The 22,819-nt window shown below is 45.4% G+C and overlaps 1 protein-coding gene across 4 annotated transcripts in view; it reads right to left on the bottom strand.

Annotated features, from left to right (window-relative positions):
* LEF1 (lymphoid enhancer binding factor 1) overlaps window positions 1-22,819 on the bottom strand; it is a gene marked incomplete at both ends in the record, with an annotated part of 101,615 nt that overhangs the window by 12,694 nt on the left and 66,102 nt on the right. The window contains 8 exons of one of the 4 annotated variants that reach the window (XM_080915586.1): window positions 877-911; window positions 1,495-1,543; window positions 5,173-5,280; window positions 9,501-9,663; window positions 11,128-11,250; window positions 13,129-13,212; window positions 14,734-14,824; window positions 19,663-19,795. In XM_080915586.1, the coding sequence (XP_080771712.1) occupies window positions 877-911; window positions 1,495-1,543; window positions 5,173-5,280; window positions 9,501-9,663; window positions 11,128-11,250; window positions 13,129-13,212; window positions 14,734-14,824; window positions 19,663-19,795 (786 nt within the window). Of the gene's footprint in view, window positions 1-876; window positions 912-1,494; window positions 1,544-5,172; window positions 5,281-9,500; window positions 9,664-11,127; window positions 11,251-13,128; window positions 13,213-14,733; window positions 14,825-19,662; window positions 19,796-22,819 lie in introns of those variants that run through there. The other 3 variants (XM_080915585.1, XM_080915588.1, XM_080915587.1) reach the window with 3 other exon arrangements.

Genomic DNA, 22,819 nt, shown 5'->3' with positions numbered 1-22,819 from the left:
GCAGTAAGAACTGGATGGCTTTACGAAGCAACATCATTCATTCGTGTTTCAGGACTGTTTAAGGAAAGTCTGTGGCCATAACACAGTCCCAGTGGCTACAAATAGTAGTAATGTAAAAGAGTCACGGGTTGGATGGTCCAGAAAAGGCGAGAGGTAAAGAGGAACCAACGGGAGCCCCAAGGGCTGGGTGACTGACAGCACAGGGTTCTAGAGAAGGGACAAAGCAGATTCCAAAGTAACTGTTGTGGAGAACGGCTGTGCCCTGACAATTCAAACTTAACACCCAGCCTCATTTCTGAAGCCACTTTCCTGGGTCATGCGGTTAGAAATCAGAGACTTAGCATAAACATGACTGAGTTAGGTTTTATTTACAGATCCTAGGGTAAGGTCTAGCAATGGTTAGCCATGCAGAAAAACTCTCAGTAGGTGATACTTTAAGATAGAAAAAAAGCACATAAATCTTTCTCCCGACAAACTGTCCACACATCACTTCAACCGAGTCTTTACCATGTACCATGGCTACAGAGCTGACCCCCAGACTCATCCCCGCCGGTGGTGGAGAATGTAAGGCTGCTTCCTATTTTTTTTTTTAAAAGGCTGTTTTTTCACTGTTTAGTAAGAAATACCTGAGTAAAATACACATTGAGGGCAAGAGATCAGAGAAACAGCAGTGCAAAAGGTGTAGTAGAGGTGAAGGCACACTGTGTTGCAAACACAGCCAGGATAACAACTGTGAACGCGTCAACAGCATTAGACTGATTTGGGTGACGTTCTCCTCTTTCGGGAACGATGCTGAGCGGGGAGATCGGCAAGCCAGTGCCTCTTGCTAAGAGCTAAGTCAGCAGCAGGGGCCAAGAGAGTTGATCTTACCATGTTTCAGATGTAGGCAGCTGTCATTCGGGGACCTGTACCTGCAGAAAATTGTTCCTTTAACAAATTTTTATGGAGAGGTTTCCGTACATTGCAAACACGTAGTAGCTACAACATCATGTGGTCCTGCTCACTTTGCCCTTTTTGGTTCTCATGGTTTCTGTTTGTGCGGTGCATGTGGTGGCCCATTAATGGGAAGGAAAAGGGACCAACGTGGGCTCTCACTGTCTCCTGCCACACACAAGCCCTGGCACCGTGTTGTTTAGTATTAAAAACCCCAAACGCATGAAAGATTCTCAAGGGAATACGAGGTAGCATTCAGGGGTATGCAAACAGAGCGGACAGAAGCAAAAGAGAAAAGACAGCAGACGGGGAGGGGGGATCAACCACACCTCACAACTATGACTCCAGGGCACAGGGATGGGAAAGGAGTCTCTACAGGCACCTTAGCATTTAAAAGAAGAGTCTTTTTGAGACGTTAAAGAATCAGGAAAGAAAGCAGTAAGTTATGGGATCACACGTGACAGTCACAGAAGGCAGCAGCGTCTAGGAAGATGCGGACTATTTACCACGGGTCTGCCAGAAGCAGAAAGCAGCGCCAACAGAGGGCCACACGATACCTACCTGACGTAGATTCCTGGAGCTTCTCCCTCTTCCTCTTCTTCTTCTTGCCCTGGAAGGACAGAGACACGAGTCAAGTCAGAGGGTGAACGGGGGCATGCAAGGGTGCCCAGACAGAAGGAGGAGGCCAGCCAGAGAGGCACTGGCTCTCCCTTTCCTCACCACCACCTGTGTGTAAACACTGCTCGTGCATGTGTGTGACTGCCACGCTCAGATCCCAGCTCTGCTGGTGCCAAGCATGAAGCCCACTGTGAGATCCACGGCACCGTATTTCACGTCTGTGGTGTCAACTGAGTGTCCAGCCCCCAGTGGCAAAAAAAAAAAAAAAAAAAGAAACAAAAAAAAAAAAAAACCAAAAAAAACAAACAAACAAACAAACAAAAAAAACAACAACAAAAAAAAAAACAAACAAAAACACCACATGGTATCATAAGCAAGGAGAAAGGCAGAGGAGGAGGTGGAAGCTGAGAAACTGAGGCTGCTGCTTCAGACAGACATGGCACCAATACAGGAGCAACATTAAAAAGATCTCAATGACACGGTTAGAAAGAAATTGGTCATATTTTAAGTGACTTAAATTTTTCATTTCTCCTCGAAAACTCCCGTCTCTGCCCCACCTCCCCTTTTCTTTCTTTCACCTTGAAAAGCACTTCCATAGGGCTACAACCAGGGCCTACTCAAGCGGTTAGCCTGTAACAGGTATTTTCAGCTGAACCAACAGAACTTTCTTTGGAGCCTAAACACAAAAGCAAACAGCCTGGATCGGCGACCATCAAAAACCACCATCTTCAGTGTGACCAGAGGTCCTCCGGGAAGGGAGCAAACGGAAGAGCCTCCTATAGTCACCAAGAAGTCTCTAAAAAGACTTCCTGCAGTTCCTGTGAGGCAGTCTCACATTAGAACCTTCTGCACCCTGTTCTCTTGGCTCCTATTTGCATGGGTCCAAAGTGACCTCTCTTTCAAGAAATTCCATAGACTATATTTATTATCTTGGGAGGTAGGACACCTTCCTTCAAGAGAACGAATGTGCTGTTGCTCCACAAAAGCTTCATATGTTAGCCCAACTAACAGAAGTAACCTTCAACTGCAACGACGAGAGTGAACGGGCCGTTTGAACGCTGAGCCTGGATGTACGTGGAAAGGTCTCGGCAGAGCAGGAGGCATCCTCACTGCACATCCTGCTGCTGATGCTAAAGTCTGGTCAGCAATACTGTTAGTTAGCAAGGGTGCTCTCCCCGCACAACAACAAAACAGGACAGTATGAACAAAGCTGGGGTTTCCCTTCATTCAAGCTAAGCATTCACAAAACGATTTCCTGTACCAGTCCTGGAGAGCAAGATCTTTAAGGATAAACTCACAACCCATCAGCTTTCCTCAAAACTACTTTTTTTTTTCATGTGCGGGGGGAGCAAAAAACATGGAATAAGAAAGAGGAGAAAGGGAACACATGCCGGTATCTTGTGAAAAAGTTCTAAGACATCCGGCAAGCAGTGCTATGTATGTATAGAGACATAGCTTGGCACAGCTCTTTCGTGGGTCAGAGTCAAAGTCAGTGGTGTCCTAACAGGAAAGACACAGCCAAACAGGTGTGCGAGGCGGGATGAGAAGAGGACACTGCGAACCCCTTTAGGAGGGACTGAGCAACCCCCTTAAAGGGCGTGGCAAAGGCTGGGGCATGCACACGGTAATTACTGTTTAGGGAACAGTAAACAGGGAGCTAATCCTCAGGAGAAAAGCCTTGCAGAACATCAAGTCAATATTATGTGGGTTTAAATTGCAGTGTAGCGACCTTTTCCATGGCTGGGGACAAATTACCTAACCTCCCCGACCTCACACGCCCTGAGAGGCAATGACGCTGGCTGTCCAGTCCTGAGGATTAGAAAGCAACAAAAAGAGTGGAAAGCACTTTCTACAGTCGGCATATGGCTGTTATTAAAACAACCAAAATAACACCGTGGGAGAAGACTGTACCGTTGCTTCCAAGTAGCTGCCCACAGAACTCTATTTCCTGTGTCAAAATTATATCTGATACATAAACTCCAAATTCTGAACAGTAAAGTGGCATTTTCAGTAGAGTATAAACCACTACAGAGTGCACCATATTATAGAGGGGGAAACAATGTTCAACACATTCCCAGAAAGATGCATATGTGTTTAACTGCTGTAATGTCTGTTACGGGACATGTGACCTTAGACCCAACTTCTCATTGTCTCTATGGCAACAGAAGCTTCTACAGCAAACGCCATTGATAAACTGTACACTGGTTCATGGTTTCCCATGTGGTTGAAGGGACAGCTCGTATATATCAAGACTGGCCTGGAGGACATTTCTGCTGCTGGTCTCCTACTAGACCAATGTGTGTCCCCCACATCTCCTCCTGCTACCCTCCAGAGCGTGCTGGAATAAGGTGGAGCCTTGGGAGGTGGGCATAGACCCTATGAATAGACTTGTCCTTGGGCAAAGTGTAGCCAAATGCTTGGGAGTGGCCCTTAGACACCAAGAAGCTGGTGCCCTTGGTCTCAGGTATCTGAGCCACTAGAAGAGTGAGCAGTAACTTTTGCTTTTCCTAAGCCACCTGTTGTAGCGATCTGAGCTAAGAATAATTTTCAACGTATTCTAGTAGGAATCTAAGCAATCAAAAAATTAGCACTTTATACAAAATGGCAGAATTTTCTTAATAAAGAGTTACAGACAATGTGGGAAAGATATCCAAACTCTCCAGTAAGAGAGCTGGCAATGAGGGAGACCTTGAACAATAAAGCCAGTACACTTTAGGACTTGGCAATCCCTACTCTGCTTTTGGTCAAAGGACATAGAATATGAGATTAAAAAAACAAAAAACAAAACAAAAATCCCAAGTAGTTCTAAAACTGTGTCAAAGACATGGGGTAAGATTTGTAAAGCAAGTGTCACCTGGAAAGAAAGCTGACATGTTCCAAGAAGAGGCTAAAATGGTTTATTCTCTTACCATCCTCTTACTATGAATCTACCCTGGAGAGATGATGGATGGCACAGGGGAAAACCCCTATTTTGCACAGACATTTCCAATGCAGGGTGATTATGTCTCTGAAGGGGGGGGAAAAAAACCACCAAAAATATCAAATCAGGAGAACTCAGGAAACTGAGACATTCACTTAGTAGAATAGGGACATAAATACCACTTCAGAGAAGAAAAGTACATTTCTAGACAAGAACAGGAAACGTGATAAAAGATATATATATATATATATATATATATATATATATATATATACATACACATATACATACACACTTATATTTTACCTATATGCAAAACTGAAGCCACACAGAGAACACAGCAGAAAGGAATATGAGCAGTTGGCAAGATTAGTGATAACTATTTAATAGCTAATCTTGCCTTTACATGGTGAGGTTATAGAGGGATTTTTGTTATTTTTTTTAATCTTTTTTTCCTAGTATTTATTAACAATGATTTACGTTTTGAACTGCAAAAAAGCTTCATTTTACAAAGAAATTATTACTCATAGCCACAAAACAAAAAAAGCTTCAAGTTTTTGGAATGTAACATACTCATGAAATCTTTATTATACAGTTCGCTAATTCCCCAAAACAGGAAACAGTACCAACACATGCATCCTCCAAACATCCCTTCTGAGATGGAGAGCGGGGTAAGGACGAGGGATAGAGAAGGGTCTTACATAATTGTCTCTCGCTGACCAGCCTGGGTAGAGCTGCATATGTAGCTGTCTTTCTTTCCGTGCTAATTCATAATATTTGGCCTGCTCTTCCCGGGAGAGGGCGTGCCACTAAAACAAAAAAGGAAACGGGCAGAGAGAAAAGGTAAATGGGTTTGACGTAAGCAGTTAAACTCAGACTCCCGGCTTACTAACGGGGAGCAGCCCTGGCGCGCAGAAACCTGCCTGGAGTCTGCTGGCTGGAGTGACACTTACACTTTGGTTTCTCTGCCCTGTGGTCCTTTATCTTGTGCAACACATCAAAGCATTAGGAGTATAAGGATCTGTCACCCACCCTTCCCTTTTGCCAATATAAATAGGAAAAAACAAACAAACAAAGCACCTCTCACAGGTGAACTCTGATATCTAGCTTTCCGCTTTTATTATATGGAACTTACACTGATAACAGAGTCCAAACATCTCGCTTATTTATGCAAAATGTGATCATTTCCTGATGCCTTTTAGGACAAACCAATCTCCCCTTTCTACCCAGACTCTCTCCTGTCGTTCGAAGTCTGGGACCCGAATCACGTGACCAGAAGCCAGCCCGTCTCCTCAGACTTACATACATCTCCACGCCTACAGAGAACTGATAACATCGCTCACACAGCACACTCTGACTGTGCTTAGCTTCCGGCCAGTAGAAAGCAAGAAGCCACATCTAAATTTGTTTGTCATGAGACTGGGGTTTCTGATACAGAACACATCGCTGCTGACAACCTTTGAGGTTCCCCTCTCTCGACTTTTGAATGTAACCACCAATTAACAAAATTGTTATTCTGGAAGCAAGGTATCCATTTGGGATTGTGAGGACTTTACATCTTACATTTCTTTGCAAATATTTGTAAACCTCTTTCCTGGGTCCCCAGAAGATGGTTTTCTAGTATTTCCCCCAAATCTCCAGTGTCAGATCCACGAAGATGTGGACACCGCCTAACTGTGAGGTGACCACACTAAAATAATGTGGCCAGGAGTAAAAAGAGCCCTTCCCCCAAAAGGTCTGAGGTAGCTGGGAGCCTCTGCCTCCTCCGTTTCTGCACCAGGCTGTCTGGTACATTGATTCTAATTCTAGTACCTACTCCCTTTTCTTCCCCACAAAAATTAAAAAAGGAAGAAAAATGGAGGTGTAAGTGTCTGAGGTGAGGGAAGAAGGAAAAAGCTGCCGAGAGAAGCTCCCACCAGCGTGGCCTTGGACTCGAAGATCTGACTCAGCAGTTTTCCGCAGGAAACAGGAATGCCTGTTCTGTGTAATAAGAGAAGCAGGGAGCCATCTCAAGGGGCTCCTGGCTCCTTCCTGCCAGGCCAGCAGAGCCCACGGGCCAGGCAGCCACACTCATGGCTTTTGAAAACCCACTTGAAGCCAGCCTCGGGGCTGGGTCAGGAGATGCGTGTTTTTAATTATATTAGACGTGCATTCAAAGTTAAGGAACATGGCACACGGGTGACTTGATGTGAGCAGAAAGCCAAGGCAGGTCATACATATGCATACATATCCATACATATGTATGTACACGTGTATGGAATGCACACACATATGCACACATCATTGATATTTACTAACACTTGTAATAAATGTGACCAGTGAAATGCAAAATGTCACTAAGCTGTGTGAAGAGAGGAAAAGTCAAGAGACAAGACGTCTGCCACCTTTAAATCTGTGCCTCTACTCATCTGCCAGGACCTGTGCCCTGTCTCACCTTTGACAACAAGAGGGTGTTGGCCTAACTGTATATAGCTTATGGAGGGATAAGCTGAGAAAATAATGTAGAACGGCAGGTTAAAAACGAAGTCCGAAAGATGCAAATCGAATCTGCATCTTCCATCCAAACTGCCAGCGTTTACTCTGCAGGGCAATCAACGGGGAAAGAAAACAGGGTGTCCGACTGGCGTTCACAAGTGACTCATGTCCCTGATAATCTCTAATGCACAAAGCACCAACTCGGGCTCCACGGCAGAGGTCATTTAGATACTAACAGGGTAGGTTCTACAGCTGTATTGGAATTTGGCATTGAAGACAAACTTTTTTTTTAAACTAGAGAGATGGCCTTATTTCGGGGGTTTCTGAAACATAGAAAGGAAACTAAGACTCAGAAAGCATTTTTCTAACTCCTCGGTTACTGAAAAATATACTTTAAAGAGATCAATTTTCATTATTAAAAATTGCCTAGTTGTAGGGGGAAGCATTTGTTTACTTTTAAGAAACTGCTAAGACATTCTAACCATCAAGCTGTAAAGCAGGCCCCTGGCAATAGTTTGTTTTAAAATAAGATTTGTGCCATGTCTATTTATGATGTATATTAAAAATATTTGATTCATTCATATGAATGGTCATTTCAATTCTAGAGACAGTAAAGATGCATTTTTTTTTTTAAATAAAAAGATAAAATGTTCCAGGATGGATTTAAGATCCACTTTCAAGCAGTCTAATCACGCTAGTGTAAAACTTCATGATTTTTAAAGACAGAACTTTAAAGAGCCAGTAAGCAGGGCTCCGCCAGAGGGGAGCTCAAAGGGCAGAAAACCTGATCTTAATCAAAGATCCAGAGGCCTATAAATAGAAACAGGTGTCTAAATCAAAGACAGAGAGAGACCCCCAAATGAGAACCATCCGTTGGGACACATATGCTTGGATCTGGGGACCGTTCAGGGAGCCGAGAAAGTAGCAATTGTTGGAGATGTGCATTAAAAATAGGAAGCATACCTCAAAGATCACATTCTCGCTCTCTTGAGCAGGAAAATAATCCCTGCTGCGGGGCCAGGGGGCATCTGACTCAAAGATGAGAAAAGGAAAAGAACTAAGAGAGGTATTCCAACTTTGAAAAAAGGAAAGAAAAGGCATCAACCCCTCTTGGCCTCCGCTGTCTTCCTTTACAGAGTCAGAGAGAGTGGTCAGCAGCCTTTGGGCTTGTTAATGTGGAGCCCTTCAAAGCTGAGATCTGGCTTGGGAATCACTGTAATTATCATTATTAAGTGTTTAAGAACCCATAGGGAGATAGGCCATCACACTCAGAACAGAGACTATAATCTGTCCCTGTGCCCTGCCCTTGAGAGCTTGGCGTCTCAAAGATTGGAGCTGGCACCGGGTTGAGGCTCTGCAGTGGGAATCGATGACCCAAGGCCCGCTTCTGTGTTCTGCGCTGGCTGAAGGCCTTGATTGTCTTCTGAATGCTCCAGGGTCCCGAGCTGGGAGCCTGATGGGGAGGGTCATTGATGGAACCTAACACAGAACCCTCACTGCGCTTCTCCAGGGTGGGTAGAGAATCTCCACCTCAGCTGAACTTAAAAAGAAAGAAAAGCCAAACCCCATATATAGATGTCATGAACCAAGAAAACTGCCTCACACACCCTGTGAGCACCAGCGTGTAGAGATGACGCATTCCTAATAAACCACAGTGCAGCATCAGTAAAAGTGTAACCTTTGAGCTCACACTACAGTTTTACAGACATCAAGCTAAGACCACATTGATCCTGTGGGCAAGCATCTGGGAGAAATGGCTAGTCGTTAAGAAAGACGTCGAAGAAGGAATTTGAAGAGTTCCCATAGCCTGATTATAGTCTAGGACCACTGTCTATGACAGACAAGAGCTACATAAATGTACCAACGTGGGTTAAAGGAGGGAGTCGAGGGAGAAGGACAACCCAGAAACAGCACATGTGAGCTTTGAGCTGTACAGTGCATCTCCTCTAGATCCTAACAGAGCAGGGTAATTCTGCTTCTGCTTGAGAAGGCGTGGCTTCCTCTCTGCTCGTCTCCCAGAAGCCTTGCTGTAGCTCAGATTTAGAGAGCCCTCTCCCAATCCACAGTCCCAGCCGGACTCGGGCTGTGGAAATCCACCCAACCAACTGCTACTGGTCTTCCCTCTGCTGGCCCCTGCTGTTCCTTCTTACATAACCTTGCTAATTACACCCACAGTACTTACTGTAAATCTTAAGTTTTGTAGCTCACTGACTGGAGGGGAGGGGGTGCTCTTGTCTATATCTGGTCACGAACCATCATACTCCAGGAAGGTAAGGGCCTTGGCCGATTTATTCAATAATTAATGCCAAGCATCATGACAGACAAATAAAGACACTTGGTAACTATCGTTTAAAAAATGGCTCCAAGCAGAGTCGACACTGTTTACAACACACACTGCACACACCGGATCTCGTGTACCACAATGCACAGGTGTGAATGAATGTAGGCAGGCACATCTACGAGTGTGCAGGGTACACACACACCACCTGACAGGTAACTAAATCTCAGCATATTTTAAGGAGGCCATAAACACCAGCCGCACGCCGTTACTTACCCTTCTGCCCAGGATCTGGTTGATAGCTGCACTCTCCTTTAGCGTGCACTCGGCTACCACATTCGCTCTCATTTCTTTCATGTATAACATAAAAGCATTCAGAGGCTTCTTAATGTGAGGTCTTTTTGGCTCCTGCTCCTTTCTCTGTTCATGCTGAGGCTTCCTAAAGGGTGGTGGTGGTTAGGGAAGGGGGCAGGAGGCGTTGGGAAGGGAAGGGAGAGAAAACCTGTAGGCATTGCTAGATTCCATGTGAGGATGACCGCACCCCCCCCACCGGCTCTTTGCAAGCCTGCGACAGCATCAACCCGGAAGAGCCTGTGTCTCACCCAGTGAAACCCAAAGTTGCAAACAACCCAACCACAGGATTTCTTCATTTACACAGCGACACTGGGAATCAGGTTCCTTCGCTAAGACAAAGATCCATTTAGGGCCCCAAAGATGATTCCTTTAGTCATCTCCAAAGAAGCTGGACACAAATTCTGGGTGGTCATTCCTCTTCTCGGGCAACGGAGGCTTAGTTTTGGGGCAGAGATTAAGGGATGCTTTCTTTGCAAAGCAAACAAGCTCGCACTCCCCTCCCTCCCCCACCCCTCTCTCCCTCTCTCTGGGTCAAAGCTTGGGTGTTTATCCTCAGTTGACATCAGTCTTGGCTGTTCAGAAAGTTTACAAAGCCCGGGGCCAGGCTATCTGGTCAGCAGATCCTAGGGTCCTCTCGTCTCTGCCTCCCTACTGGTGGGATTACAGGTATTGGCCGCCACACCTAGCTTTTCTTACACCAAACTCAAGTCCTCATTAGTACAACACAAAGCTCTTTACTGACCATGCTCCCTAGACCTGATGAGATTTTGACCTTTCTCACCAACAAATACATATCTTCTTTCAATATATTTTTTGGAAGCCTTATAGGTTGTCAGAGCTGCTTGGCCCAACCTTCTCAAGCATAAATTCTAAATAAGGGGCCCTTCCTCCCTCCCTCCTTCCCTCCTTCCTTCCTTCCTTCCTCCCTCCCTCCTTCCTTCCTTCCTTCCTCCCTCCCTCCTTCCTTCCTTCCTTGGACTTATTTATATGTATATAAATGCTCTATCTGCAAGTACACCTGCAGGCCAGAAGAGGGCATCACACCCCATTACAGATGGTTGTGAGCCACCCTGTGGTTGCTGGGAATTGAACTCTGAACGAGCGGCCAGTGTTCTGGTTGCTCTCCAGCACTGAGACACCATTGCTCACTGTTCCACAACAAGGTAAGATAGTCTGGCTCTAAAACTTTCAATCAAGGCTGACCCGGTAGGGAATCCATGCCAGTGGCCACTACTTGAATTCTGTGCTGCAGGACTCCAGCGTGGGTAACTACACTTGAACATCCATGTGCACTGAGCTTGCCCCGGCTTCAGCTCCCTGACCAAAAGTCTGGCATGGTGAGTGCTCTACATTTCAAGATTCCTCGAAGCTATGTGCAGAACCCTGCTCGTTGTAGTGAGTGCCCATGAAATGTTAATCCCCTGGCCTTTTCATGTCTCAGGATTAAGCCCCTGTCTCAGGGACAGAGCCTTCCAGGCAGAGCCTCACGGAATTTTACAACAGAAGGAAGAGGGGGCTCAGAAACAGCAGGATTGGGGGCTCTACTTACACGTGCATTAGGTCACTGTCCGTGTGGGGGTGCTCCTGTTTGACCTGAGGTGTTACAATAGCTGGATGAGGGATGCCGGTTGTGTGGGGGCCAGGGGGACCAGGAATCATATGATGAGAAAACCTGTACAGAGAGATGAAAAGGCCATTATGTCCAAATCTAGACAGCACTACAAGACAACTCCCTAACTTCGACTGGCTATGCGTGAAACCCTACCTGCACACACCCTAGAATTGACTATACTCTGGAATAACAACTGGTTTTTCCCCCCTTTCTGTATTCAGCTGGGAAATATAATTACTCCCTATATTTTTTTCAAGTGGCGTTTCTCCTCAGGAGGGCAGCAGGCACAGATAAGGGAAGCTGGATCAGTTTCCTTGCAAAGCAATTTTCCAACAAAAATTTCAATTTCATTTTAAGAGAAGTTACCGGAAAACACAAACCTTCACTCAGATCCCACCAAAGACACCACATTTCAGCAATGGGACACAGAGAGTGTTCTCACACCGCTGGCTGTTGGCGTCAGAAGACGCTGTTTCTAAGGTTTCCTTCTCATTATCCTTCTCATCATCTACATGGCAGCAGCGGTTGAGAGGTGGGGCCGAGGGTTAGCTGACTGGATTTAATGGGAGGTGGGCCCGAGGGTTAGCTGACTGGATTTAATGGGAGGTGGGCCCGAGGGTTAGCTGACTGGATTTAAGGGCGAAGGTTGAACTAAAGGAAGGGAGAGCATGCACCTGGGCAGCATCCCTCCCAGCTTTTCTCCTGGGCATAGGTATGTAGCATTAAACAGTCTACCCACCAGCAGCCATTGCAAAGGAAGAAACCTGCCCTGCTGGGAAAAGAGATGGTGCATCCCAGCAAACACTGAGTAACGTTGGACGTGCCTTACGGAGTTGTTTTTCTTCCCAATTTGCTTTAGGGAAAAAGCTTCAAACATTCTTCCGTTTTTTCACTTGAGCCCTTTGTCGGGAAGGGAGAAAGAGACCTTTGCTAGGGTGCCTAGTGTCTCAGAAACAAATGCCCTAAGGGACAAAAATACAAATATTTGACCAAATAATGATGCCCTTCCTGCTAAACAGAAAGATGCTTGATGCTGGTTATGTGTCTGTAAGGAAATCTTTGTCTTTAGTTCTCAGTGTTGAAAACTATAAAAATGAAGATTATTAACCAAATCTAGTCTTCTAGATTTACATATCACTGAATGGGTGTGTGTGTGTGTGTGTATGAAATCTGAAATTTACCACACAAACTATAAACATCAAACCCACATCAAAAAAACAAACAAAAAATAAAAGACAGATGTACAACCAGTTGATAGCTCAGTGACTTCCAGCACAGTGACACACTGGCTTCCTCGAGAAAGCCACACGGGACACACAGATGACACAGCACAAAGCTGTGTGTACAGCAAGTTCATCAAGCACAGGGCACAGCATCCCTTCCAGAAGCAGAAGCGACACACAGAGCAGCCCCAGAGAGCTTCACTTGCGGAGACGGAGACATGTCCACACAGGGCCTGATTCACACACTAAGATGTACACCCACTAGACAGCCTGTGAGTACCATCCTCTCTTCCCCCAAAAGCCTCGGGCCAGTTGAGGACGGATCTGGGCTATGGGGTGTTTTCAAGTGCTGCTTCATTAAACTTCGTTAAGTTTCCAACAAAGGAAGCAATTGTAGAACTCAGACCCAGCTTGTTTTCAGGGCTCCCACTCAGCCCACCCACCCCCAGCACCATCTAAATGAAAACATCTGAAATCTCTCCTAAAGTCCACTTTGGAGGTGTTTGACCTCCCTTGGTAGGTGGTAGTAAATTCTGGTACAATGTTTCCTGGTGTGGCTGGTGCCCTGTGACACCTAGTGTGGGAGCCAGGCACACTGTACAGACACACGCGGGGCTGGGTTATGGGGCTCCTAGCCAGCCAGCCCAGAGGCAAGCGGGGCGGGGTGCGCACAACAAGAGCAGAGGAGCAACCTGGGCGGTCCACCTCCACCTACCTGGACATGGAAGTGTCGCCTGACAGTGAGGATGGGTAGGGTTGCCTGAATCCACCCGTGATGGGATAAACAGGCTGACCTTGCCTGAGGTCACAGAAGAGAGGAACCCATCAATGACAAAACACGAGTTACCAGCTAGAAGTAAGAGTTGGGTGACAGGACCGAGGGGTGTTGGAAGGCTGCCACCCCCAGCATTTTTACAACACTGTTTCCCTTCCTCACCCTCCCACATCTCAACCATCAAAGCACCGCGGGGCCTCAAAGAACCCCCTACCCAGTTCTCAGCACAGGCTCAGCTCATCAATGGTTCCTTTATCCTTTTCCCTCACCCAACACCTTTAATGGAAAGAAGGACTTAGGAAAAACACTTATAGAATATAAGGCAGCCCACAGAATGGCAAACCATCCCTTCAGTGAAGCAGCTTAGCTAACTCTTTATCCAAACCTTTGAGAATTTAGAAATAGAAAGGGCATCAACTGTTCTATTTACATAAAGTAAATAAACATTTCAGGGATACTGCCCCCCCCTCCCCCTTCTACACGCCAGATTCTCTGCAGCTGCTTTTCTCCTCTCTGAGAGTTCCCTGTCTCATGGTCCACTTTTTTATTTTACACTCCTTATTCCCAGCTGCCAGTGACAGCATAGGTACATTGCTCTGGAGGAGCAGAGTACAGACAGAAAAATTGAGCCAGGGCTCAAATATACACATAATCAATTAAACTCTCAGATGTTAGAAGGGGAGGGGGTGGCGCTTGCTGGAGAAAAATGTCAGGATGTCTGGTGTAGTGAAAAAGCCATGATCTTGGGAGCTGCGGGGACAGCAGGCTCAACAGAGAACCAGGAGAGAGATATCTGCAGGACCATTGTAGTGAGGGGGGAGGAGGCACGGAGCTAAAGGAGAGAAGCTGTGTTAGGACAGCCACACTGCAAAAATCATTCTGCTCGGCACGGATTTCCTTTACCTTCATAAAAACAATTAACAAGGTGGCAGCAGCAGGATTGTCCCTGGAAAAATAACCAGTACAGAAAACAGATCGGCATTCGAAGTCTGACGGCAATCATGCGCCTAAAGACGCTTCCTGCTGCCCCAAAATGAGCTTGGGTGCTTGCCTATTAACATCTGGAAGATGCTTTCGTTCAGGAAATTTCTCTTTTAGGCTTGCTATTTGTCTCAGTTGGTCACTTAGAAGCAAAAGTTGCTAACTAGCGAGTCTAAGTTCGCGTTTAAAAATATGAGTTGTTTAAAAAAAGAAAAAGAAAAAAGAAAAGGAAAAAAAAAAACTGGAAAAGCCACACTGAGCCTCAGCCTCACAGGACATAGCCAATGCCCAAAGCCACAAATTGAATCCATAAAACTATAAGCTTGAAAGCACACGCTGCGTAGTCATTTTCTACACGTATTAGTGGACAGATCCAATCTATTTCAAAGTCTGTACTTTTTAAAAATAATCTTTCAAATTGAAATGAAACAAAGTTAGCACCTTGCTTGTTGCTGGAAAATGTCCTGCGTTCCACAAGTGTGACCACACATGGAGCCCATTTCCACGAATGGGCAGTGGAAAGACACGTGTTCACTCAGCTGAAAGTTACAGGAAGGCTCTTACCAGCCAAGGGGTGGGGTGATCTGTCCAACGCTGCCCGGAGACAGAGGGTAGAAGGTGGGGATTTCAGGAGCTGGAGGGTGTCTGGACATGCCTGTTGAAAGGAACAGAAAGGCATGGTGGTTATAGTGGAGGGACAATCAAACGGAAGAGCGAGAGAAAACGCAGTAAAAAGCTTCGTGTCACTAGCAATTTTGGTATAGAAACCGTCTATCAGATCGGGTGAGTGGACGTACGTGCATCTTAGGATTTCAACATCTGAACACAAACAGGGTCTTCAGATGGACAGCTGCAGCTTAAGAAGTCCAAGCGGGAATGTATGCTCGGCGGGACACAGCCATCCGGACAGTCCCTGGATGATTTACCCGAGTCTCACTATTTCGCTTGGAGAAAGTGGTAGACAACTCTTTCTGTGTGGAATGGCAAGTGACAGCCCTTCCTAAGAAGGTGGCCAGCCATGGGGCTCAAAGATTAGGGAAATTGCCATTTTCATTGGTTCCCTTATGGACATCTAGATTGGGGAAATATGATGCCTCAGAGGATCGGAGATTAATTAGGAATCCTCTTCAGCCTGTGGTGGCCACAGTTGATATGATTCATTTGTTCCCTGCTGCCATTTGAGCTCCCTCTAAGCTCTTCATCAACGCTGGTCCTCTGGGCTCCAAGGTCACACTGTTCTGGATTAGCTGTATTCTCCAGCAAAGGAGAATGCCACCAAATTGGTCCTCCTGCTTGAGCTCTCCTGGGAGCCCAGTGTCCTGCAACCATGAAACATACCTAATCCTAGTCCCAGATGACATCCTGTTTTAGACCTTACCTTAGGCATAGAGAACAAAACTGGCAAGACAAATTAACAATATGAAAATGTGAAATTAAATTACTGGGAGTTTTTTTTTTTTTTTCCTTCTGAAAAGTGCTAGGTAGAAGACCACGGCTTCAAAAGACCATTTCCATAAAGACCAATGGTTCTCAACATGTGGGCTGTGATCCCCCCCTCGGGGGTCACATATCAGATATCCTGCACGTCTGATATTTATATTACAATTCACAACAGGAGCAAAATTAAAGTTATGAAGTAGCAACAAAGTAATTTTATGGTTGAGGGTCACCACAGTATGAGGACCTGTGTTAAAGGGTTGTCCAGTTAGGAAGGCTGAGAACCTCTGATATATGCTATAAGCACACCAATGACTATAAATACATTGGTTATTACGTGGAAAGAGATGTGCACATGAGAGAGGCCCTTTAAATAGCATGAGGTTGGACTGTCTAATCTGCCCATGGACTTCATGTGGATCTTAAGTTGCCGAAGGACCGGAACATGAGAGAAAGATGAATGTGCCACCTTGAATGTTGGTATTACTTGTGTACTGAGGACAAACCTCCTCTCCACTCTTACAAAGAGGAACAGATGAGAATGGTCTCCATGCCCCACTCAGCAGGGCTCCTCCCTCACGCCAATGCTCAGTTTGCTGGTTTCAAAATCACTTGAACTCTCCTGTAATTTCTTTTCAGTATTTCCTAGACACACTAATTTCCTTTGATCACATCCAAGAGGGTCCCCAAATTTGTTCTTTGAGGTATATTTCTTGTTTTTGGAAAAGGGCAGGGGTGAGCTGAGGTTGATGCTTCAGGACCTTTGGTGAGATTTTCAACGTATTGCTTGCTCTCTGACCCTAAGATGTTCAAATCCTCAAATCTCAGGGTCTTCTGGGAGGCTCAAGTTAAAAACAAACTAACAACACTCACCCTGCACTAAAGACAGCCAAGAGCATCACAGAACATTAGAAACGTGAATCTTACTATTTATAAGAATGTTTTCAAAGACAGTTTCTATTTTCTAGATATTTCTCCCTAGGGCTACTGTATGGACATAATGCCGTTGTCCCCCCATGAGACAAAGCTGAGTGTCCTACTGGGAACACTGACATTGCTGGCTCTGGTCTTTAGCCGAGCTAGAATTAGTCTGTCCAAGAATGACATTATATAAACTTAATATTCTGTAAGTGAAGACTTTCAAAGCAGAAGTACATAATGATGAAGCTCAGGACAAACATAATTAAAACCAGGATATCCACATAAAAACAACTAGGAGTAGTTATAATAGTCACAATTTAAAAAAAAAAAAAAAAAAAAGGCTAAAGAAAGCAGAGAACTAACTGCTCACATCACTAGTAGGGTCTCTAAATGTGCCCAGAGAAGTAATAAAATAAGTTAGCTATACAAAGCAAGGGAGGATAGTGGCAGCCCAGTCAACACAGGGGAAACCAAACGTATTTAGTAGGCTATAAACTGCTGTTCAAAACTAAACTGTCCTAGAATTCTTCAGAGAAAAACCACTTAACAGCAGTGCTGTTTTCTTAAATGGTGACTGTTTCAAAGTGCTCAAGCAAAACACAGAACACGCCTTTTCATCAAAAAATTAAATAAAAGTAATAACATGCATTTGGTGGTTTTTTTTTTTTTTAAGCTGAGAATTTTTTTAAAAGACTTATTCATTTTATTTATGTGAGCACACTGCCATTGTCTTCAGACACACCAGAAAAGGACATTATATATCATTAGGGATGGTTAAGAACCACCATATTGTTGCTGGGAATTGAATTCAGGACCTCTGGAAGAGCAGTCAGTGCTCTTAACCGCTGAGAGCTGAGAATTTTAAATCTCCAGTTTTATCACTCAACAGCACAGTCTGCAGACATGTATTCTAGCTCAGAGCTGCTCTGACATTGCAACCCACACTGGACAGCAATCCACACTGGACAGCTTACATCATCATGGCCCCTCTAGAGATAGCCCAAGGACACTCCAGGTCATCGTGGAGAATTCCATACTGGCCTTGATTTTTGGTTTGTCTCATCCCCAGCACTAACAACAAATAAAACAACCTAAACTAAAACACCAGGATCTCACAAGTTCTGAAAATTTTCTGTCACCAAGCTACATGCCCAGTTCCCAGGCCAGTACTCTCACCTTTTCTGCAGAGACTTGAGCTCTCCTCAAGCCCAAGTCTGACAGGAAGGCTTCTATTTAACCTAAGGATCTGAGACCGCTGGAGAGCGACTGCTAAGTGGTCAGTAGTGAAAAGCAAGCGGACTCAGACACTCTTTTCATGTCAATAGAGGACATCCACAGAGGGTCAGAGGGCAGAAGGCATGCGTTGGCTTTCTTGTCTTTTATTGAGCCTTCCATTTTGGTTTTCCAAAGCCCAGTTGAATGCCAACCTCGCTTGTGCAAGGCAAGACTGACAAGCTATGCTGAGAGGACGGGCCCCAGGCTGAGGGAACCAGAGAACAGTCTGTCCACCCCACCCCCCATTACCACAGGCAAAACCCAAGCATTTCAATTTTGTTCAGACCTCACACAATGTGCTCTTCTGCAGATGAAGAACAAGTGGAGCTTGTCATTAATGTGGAGAAGCCAAACGGAGCTGTGCTGACTCTAAGCAGAGATGGGTTTGCGCTTCATTTACACTATCTAAGCTGCGGATGGGGACACGGGATTATAACAGAATAAAGAAACCAAGAGGCTGAAAACAAAACTCTTGGAGAAAAAAAAAATCCCTGCTTCAACCCCCCCATCTCTGTCTCTGCCCCCCCCCCCTGTGTGTGTGTGACTATCAACAGTGGCTAGAGATGTACCTCAGTGTTGGGGTGTTTAACTAGTATGTGTAAGACCCCAAGTTTGATCCTCAGCACTGCCAAAAGTTAATCAAAAGCTGTAAAGCCACTAACATCTTACATGGTAATCACCCCCACCCCAGCCATGGCTCTGTTCTCCATGGCCGGCTGAAGTCTAAAGTAATACATGGCAAATATTCAGAAACAAATAATTTTACACCCTTTAAGCTAAGTGCATAATGAAGTTGTTGGCTTCTTGTTGCCTGCGTAGGATACACACATTATCCCTCGGCCCACACCCACACCGCATACACCGTCCCCATGATTCAGGTGTTGTCTGGGGAATCATGTCAATTGATCTTCTCTCCGAGCGTTACAGTGTCTGAATAACCCTGATGATATTTAAAAATGACCCCCAGGGCACAAGCAGCTACCCCGGTAAAGTCGATATGCCAAGAGCAATCTGTAAAGTTCCTCCTTTCAATGGAAAGGGACTGTTCTGGACTTAATGCGGAGGTGCAAGACATCGTGTTTCTGGCTGGAGAGATGGCTCAGTGGTTAAGAGCACTGACTGCTCTTCCAGAGGTCCTGAGTTCAGTTCTCAGCAACCACATGGTGGCCCACAGCCACCTGTAACGAGATCTGGCGCCCTCTTCTGGTGTGTCTGAAGACAGAGACAGTGTACTCATATACATGAAATAAATAAATAAATAAAAATGTTTTGATTTCTCAGATCTGGGAGAAGAAGCAATTTCCTACCTGGAGAGAGAAATCTTCGTTAGCATGCTGTTCTTCCTCAGACCACAGACTTATGGTTCTCATTTGTTTGCAAAGATTTAGTGACGGATTAAGTTTGGGGTCCACATTTATTCAGTGGGCACCGGGACCTGGGAGTTGAAAACTATCCCCGTGTGGATACTGTAGCGAGTTAATGGAAGGGACGAAGCTTCCACTGTTTGCTGCCCAACCTACTGGTCTGTACTGTGGATCGTACGGGCTTTTTGAAATCTGTCCCTTGGATCATGACAGCATTGTGCTGCTTATCTGCCATTGTTGCTGGTTTGGGGTGTGTGTGTGTGCGCGTGTGTGTGTGTGTGTGTGTGTGTGTGTGTGTGTGTGTGCGCGCGCGCGCGCGCGCGCGCGAGCGCGAGTGTGCACTTGTTTTTGTGAAAAATTAAAGCAATAACAATTTGTATGGTTTCCGGAAGAATTGCCAACCAACTGTGGGAACCTGCAGGTCTATTTTCAGCTCACGCGGGGCAGATGCCTGTGGACCTGGAATGGTACCAGGCCTGGGGTGGGAGGGACTTACCTTGTTTGGAGTTGACATCTGACGGGATGTGTGACGGGTGTGATCCTGGAGAAAAGTGCTCGTCGCTGTACGTGATGAGGGGGGTAAGAGGGTGGACCGCGTGTGAGGGCTGCACCACCGGCACTTTGTTTGACTGCAAAGTAACCACAAGGCCAAAGGTCAATATGGCCTCCTGACTCTCCCTTGTCCCCTCCTCTCCCCAAGGAAAAATAGTCACGCAGGGACAGTAGGCAGTCATTAAGGGAACACAGGACCCGTGTGGGCAAAGTTACCAGTGTTTTCACGCAAATACTGGAGTTCAGGAATATTCCACAAGGGGGCTTCATTAGTCACAGTGCTCCATGTGACCCGAACCTCTGGACACACATGTTACATACATGCCCTTGCCATCCTCTCCTTCTTTCTTTCTGATAAAAAACTGCTAGATCCAACCCCATGGACTGTAACTCTCCACACCGTGTATCTAGCTGGAAAACACCATCCGATGAAAACTGTGTCCTTTGCACAGATCTCGGAGTAAGTACTGCCTACCTGAGCAACGCAGTCGGCACAGATTGATAATTTACAACTCCGAAATGCTTCAGCACTCTGACAATTTTGTCACACTTTGCTGTTGTGTCAGATGTGACCGCTCGCTTTTGCTGCTCGGCTGTCCCCTGCTCCTCTGGCAGCCACACAGAATTCCCAACTTTGCATTTCCCAACCCAACTATAACAGTTCGAAGCAACACTTTAGGTTGCTAGCCTCATGCACTGTAACGCACTTCGGCGGGGATGTGGCTCGTGCCTGTAGCCCCAAGTGCTCAAGAGGCTGGGGGCAGAAAGAATGTGTGCTGGGGCCAGCCTGGGCTACATATCAAAAACAAACAAATTTAAAACAACAACAATAGGGTTGGGAAGGTGGCTCAGTGGGTGACATTAATGGCTGTATAAACAAAGCACCCTCTTAAGTCTGGTTCCTCATAACTCCCTAGTGTAGTGGAGCCCGCCTGCAACCCCAGCTCTGCAAGAAAGGAAATAGCTAGATGGAGCTTGCTGGCCAGCTAGTCCAGCCAAAATGGTGCGTTCCGTGTTCCCTGAAAGCATAGGCACATGTAAAAACAAACATGCCCATACTTTATGAATCATGTGATGTATGACATATCCATGTGTATAAATCATATACAGATATGTACACACACATGTATAAAGCTATTTAACAGTACATGTTTTAAAGGATTCATATAATCTAACTGTATGACATTTATTTAAACTCTGCCATCATTTTGACTGTAGCAAAGGAGTCGTCTCTCTCCACCCAAGCCGGGTGTGGTGGCACATCCCTTTCCCCCCAGCCTTTGAGAGGCAGAAGCAGGTGGGTTCAGTGAGTTCAAGCCGGTGTGCTCTCTGTAACAACTTCCAGGCCAGCCAGGGTTACATGTTAACTGCATCTCAAAAATAAAAAATTAACAAGTTTTCCTTGTTCAAGGAAGTGTGTGTTTACAAAATTAATCAGTAGGGTAATGAAGAGAGAGGCTCAGCATAAGGATGACCACTTTTAAAGAAGCCCTATCTAGTGGAGAGGGGGTGGGGTGGGGGGATGAACAGAGTATGAGATCAAAGGATGCACTGACTGACTGTGTAGACCAGGATGTCCTATGTCCTCTTGCTCCAGGCCAAGCTTAGTAGACTGTACCACCATGCCCCATCCCTAGTATGTTGTTTTCCTGAAAACCTGCTGAGAGGATGTTAACTTTCATAAAGGAATTCAGATGTTAATTAACCGGATTTAACCATTCCAGGGCAAACCATGCTATGTAAGCACATACAATTTTTTTTTCCAAATAAGAACAACAGCAATGAATATAGAAAACAAACAAGCAAACAAAAAGCTTCCTGATTCTCCCAAAGGAAGGAAACGTAACACACGGAAGAGGTGGCTATGATTTAAACCCTGTGTTAATTACAGCAGCCTCGGGAAGATGCCGGTGTAGAAACTGTGGGGTAAGGAGGGACTCAGATTTAAGAGGAACGGTATGAAATGAACTCGCTAGCTCAGGCATGCCCTCCCCGTAATTAGTTTGAATTAGTGACATTTTACTGCACTATGCCAGGCTAAGATTAATGGGAAATGCGTTTCTCAAGAAGTAAATAATCATATTAAAAAGAAATCCGGGAAGTGGCCTGACGTGTGTCCCAATATGAACTGTTCAAATGCATGGCCATGTCTGGACAGTGAAGGACTCCACCGCCGGATGGGGGGTGGGGTGGGGGGGTAAAGGGTGGGGATGACGGGTGGCACCTATGGTGCCGCTCACATTAAACTTGATGCTTTTTTTAACCAGTTAAGCACCAGAAGGATGTGGTCTAATGTGAAGGTTACCCTCAGGAAAATTAAGAGCAATCATCCTGGTGATCTTTAATGGTCTTAATGACTGTCATGGCAACCGCTGACCCCCAAAAGAAACTCATGTGGCCCCAAAATTGGCGGTGGCACAAAGTCACATTTTGGACAAGGATAGGATTTCTATAGCGCTTACTATAACAACCCTAAAAAGAAAATCTTTGTAGATTGTTGGGTAATTATGTCTCTGCTCGGTAATTACCGGTTCCTCTCTAATTTACCCTTGTGTGGCTCATATAGCCCTTGGCCTTTATTAAGCAGAGCATCATTATCAAAGCCATGCAAGCTTTCTCTACATATATTAACACAAACATCTATGCATATGAGTGTGTAAAAGGCTTAAAAATACTCTAATGATTTTCAAATCCTAATGATGCCATTTACTAAATGTATAAGAAGGCCCTTGGAAACACAAGGAGTCCAAAATGCCGGAGAAGGTGGGTGCGCCGTGGGGGCCAAAAATCACAAATTATTTTTTAAGGTGGAATAACAAAAACCTTTTGCTTCCCAAACTGGAAAAAGTGTACATGTCTGCTCTAGCTTAGAATAACTACTCTGACCCTTAGATTGAAAATCTCAAAATTGGTGTGATTGCCAAGTAATCAACAAAGATATTTTCTTAGGTGTTGTCATCATTGGCGTGGAGATCTTCTGGAAGGATCTCTACATTTCGCATGCCTTCCTCGTTTCTAGAGCAGCACCCTAAGGAACGGGTTGGCAGGCAGCACTTCTTAATGTCTGACCTGTCCCTCCAGCCATACGGCTCAGACTCCGG

This window comes from Micromys minutus (assembly GCF_963924665.1).
Source record: "Micromys minutus genome assembly, chromosome: 4".
Lineage (NCBI taxonomy): Eukaryota > Metazoa > Chordata > Mammalia > Rodentia > Muridae > Micromys > Micromys minutus.
This window is presented reverse-complemented; position numbering and strand designations above follow the sequence as displayed.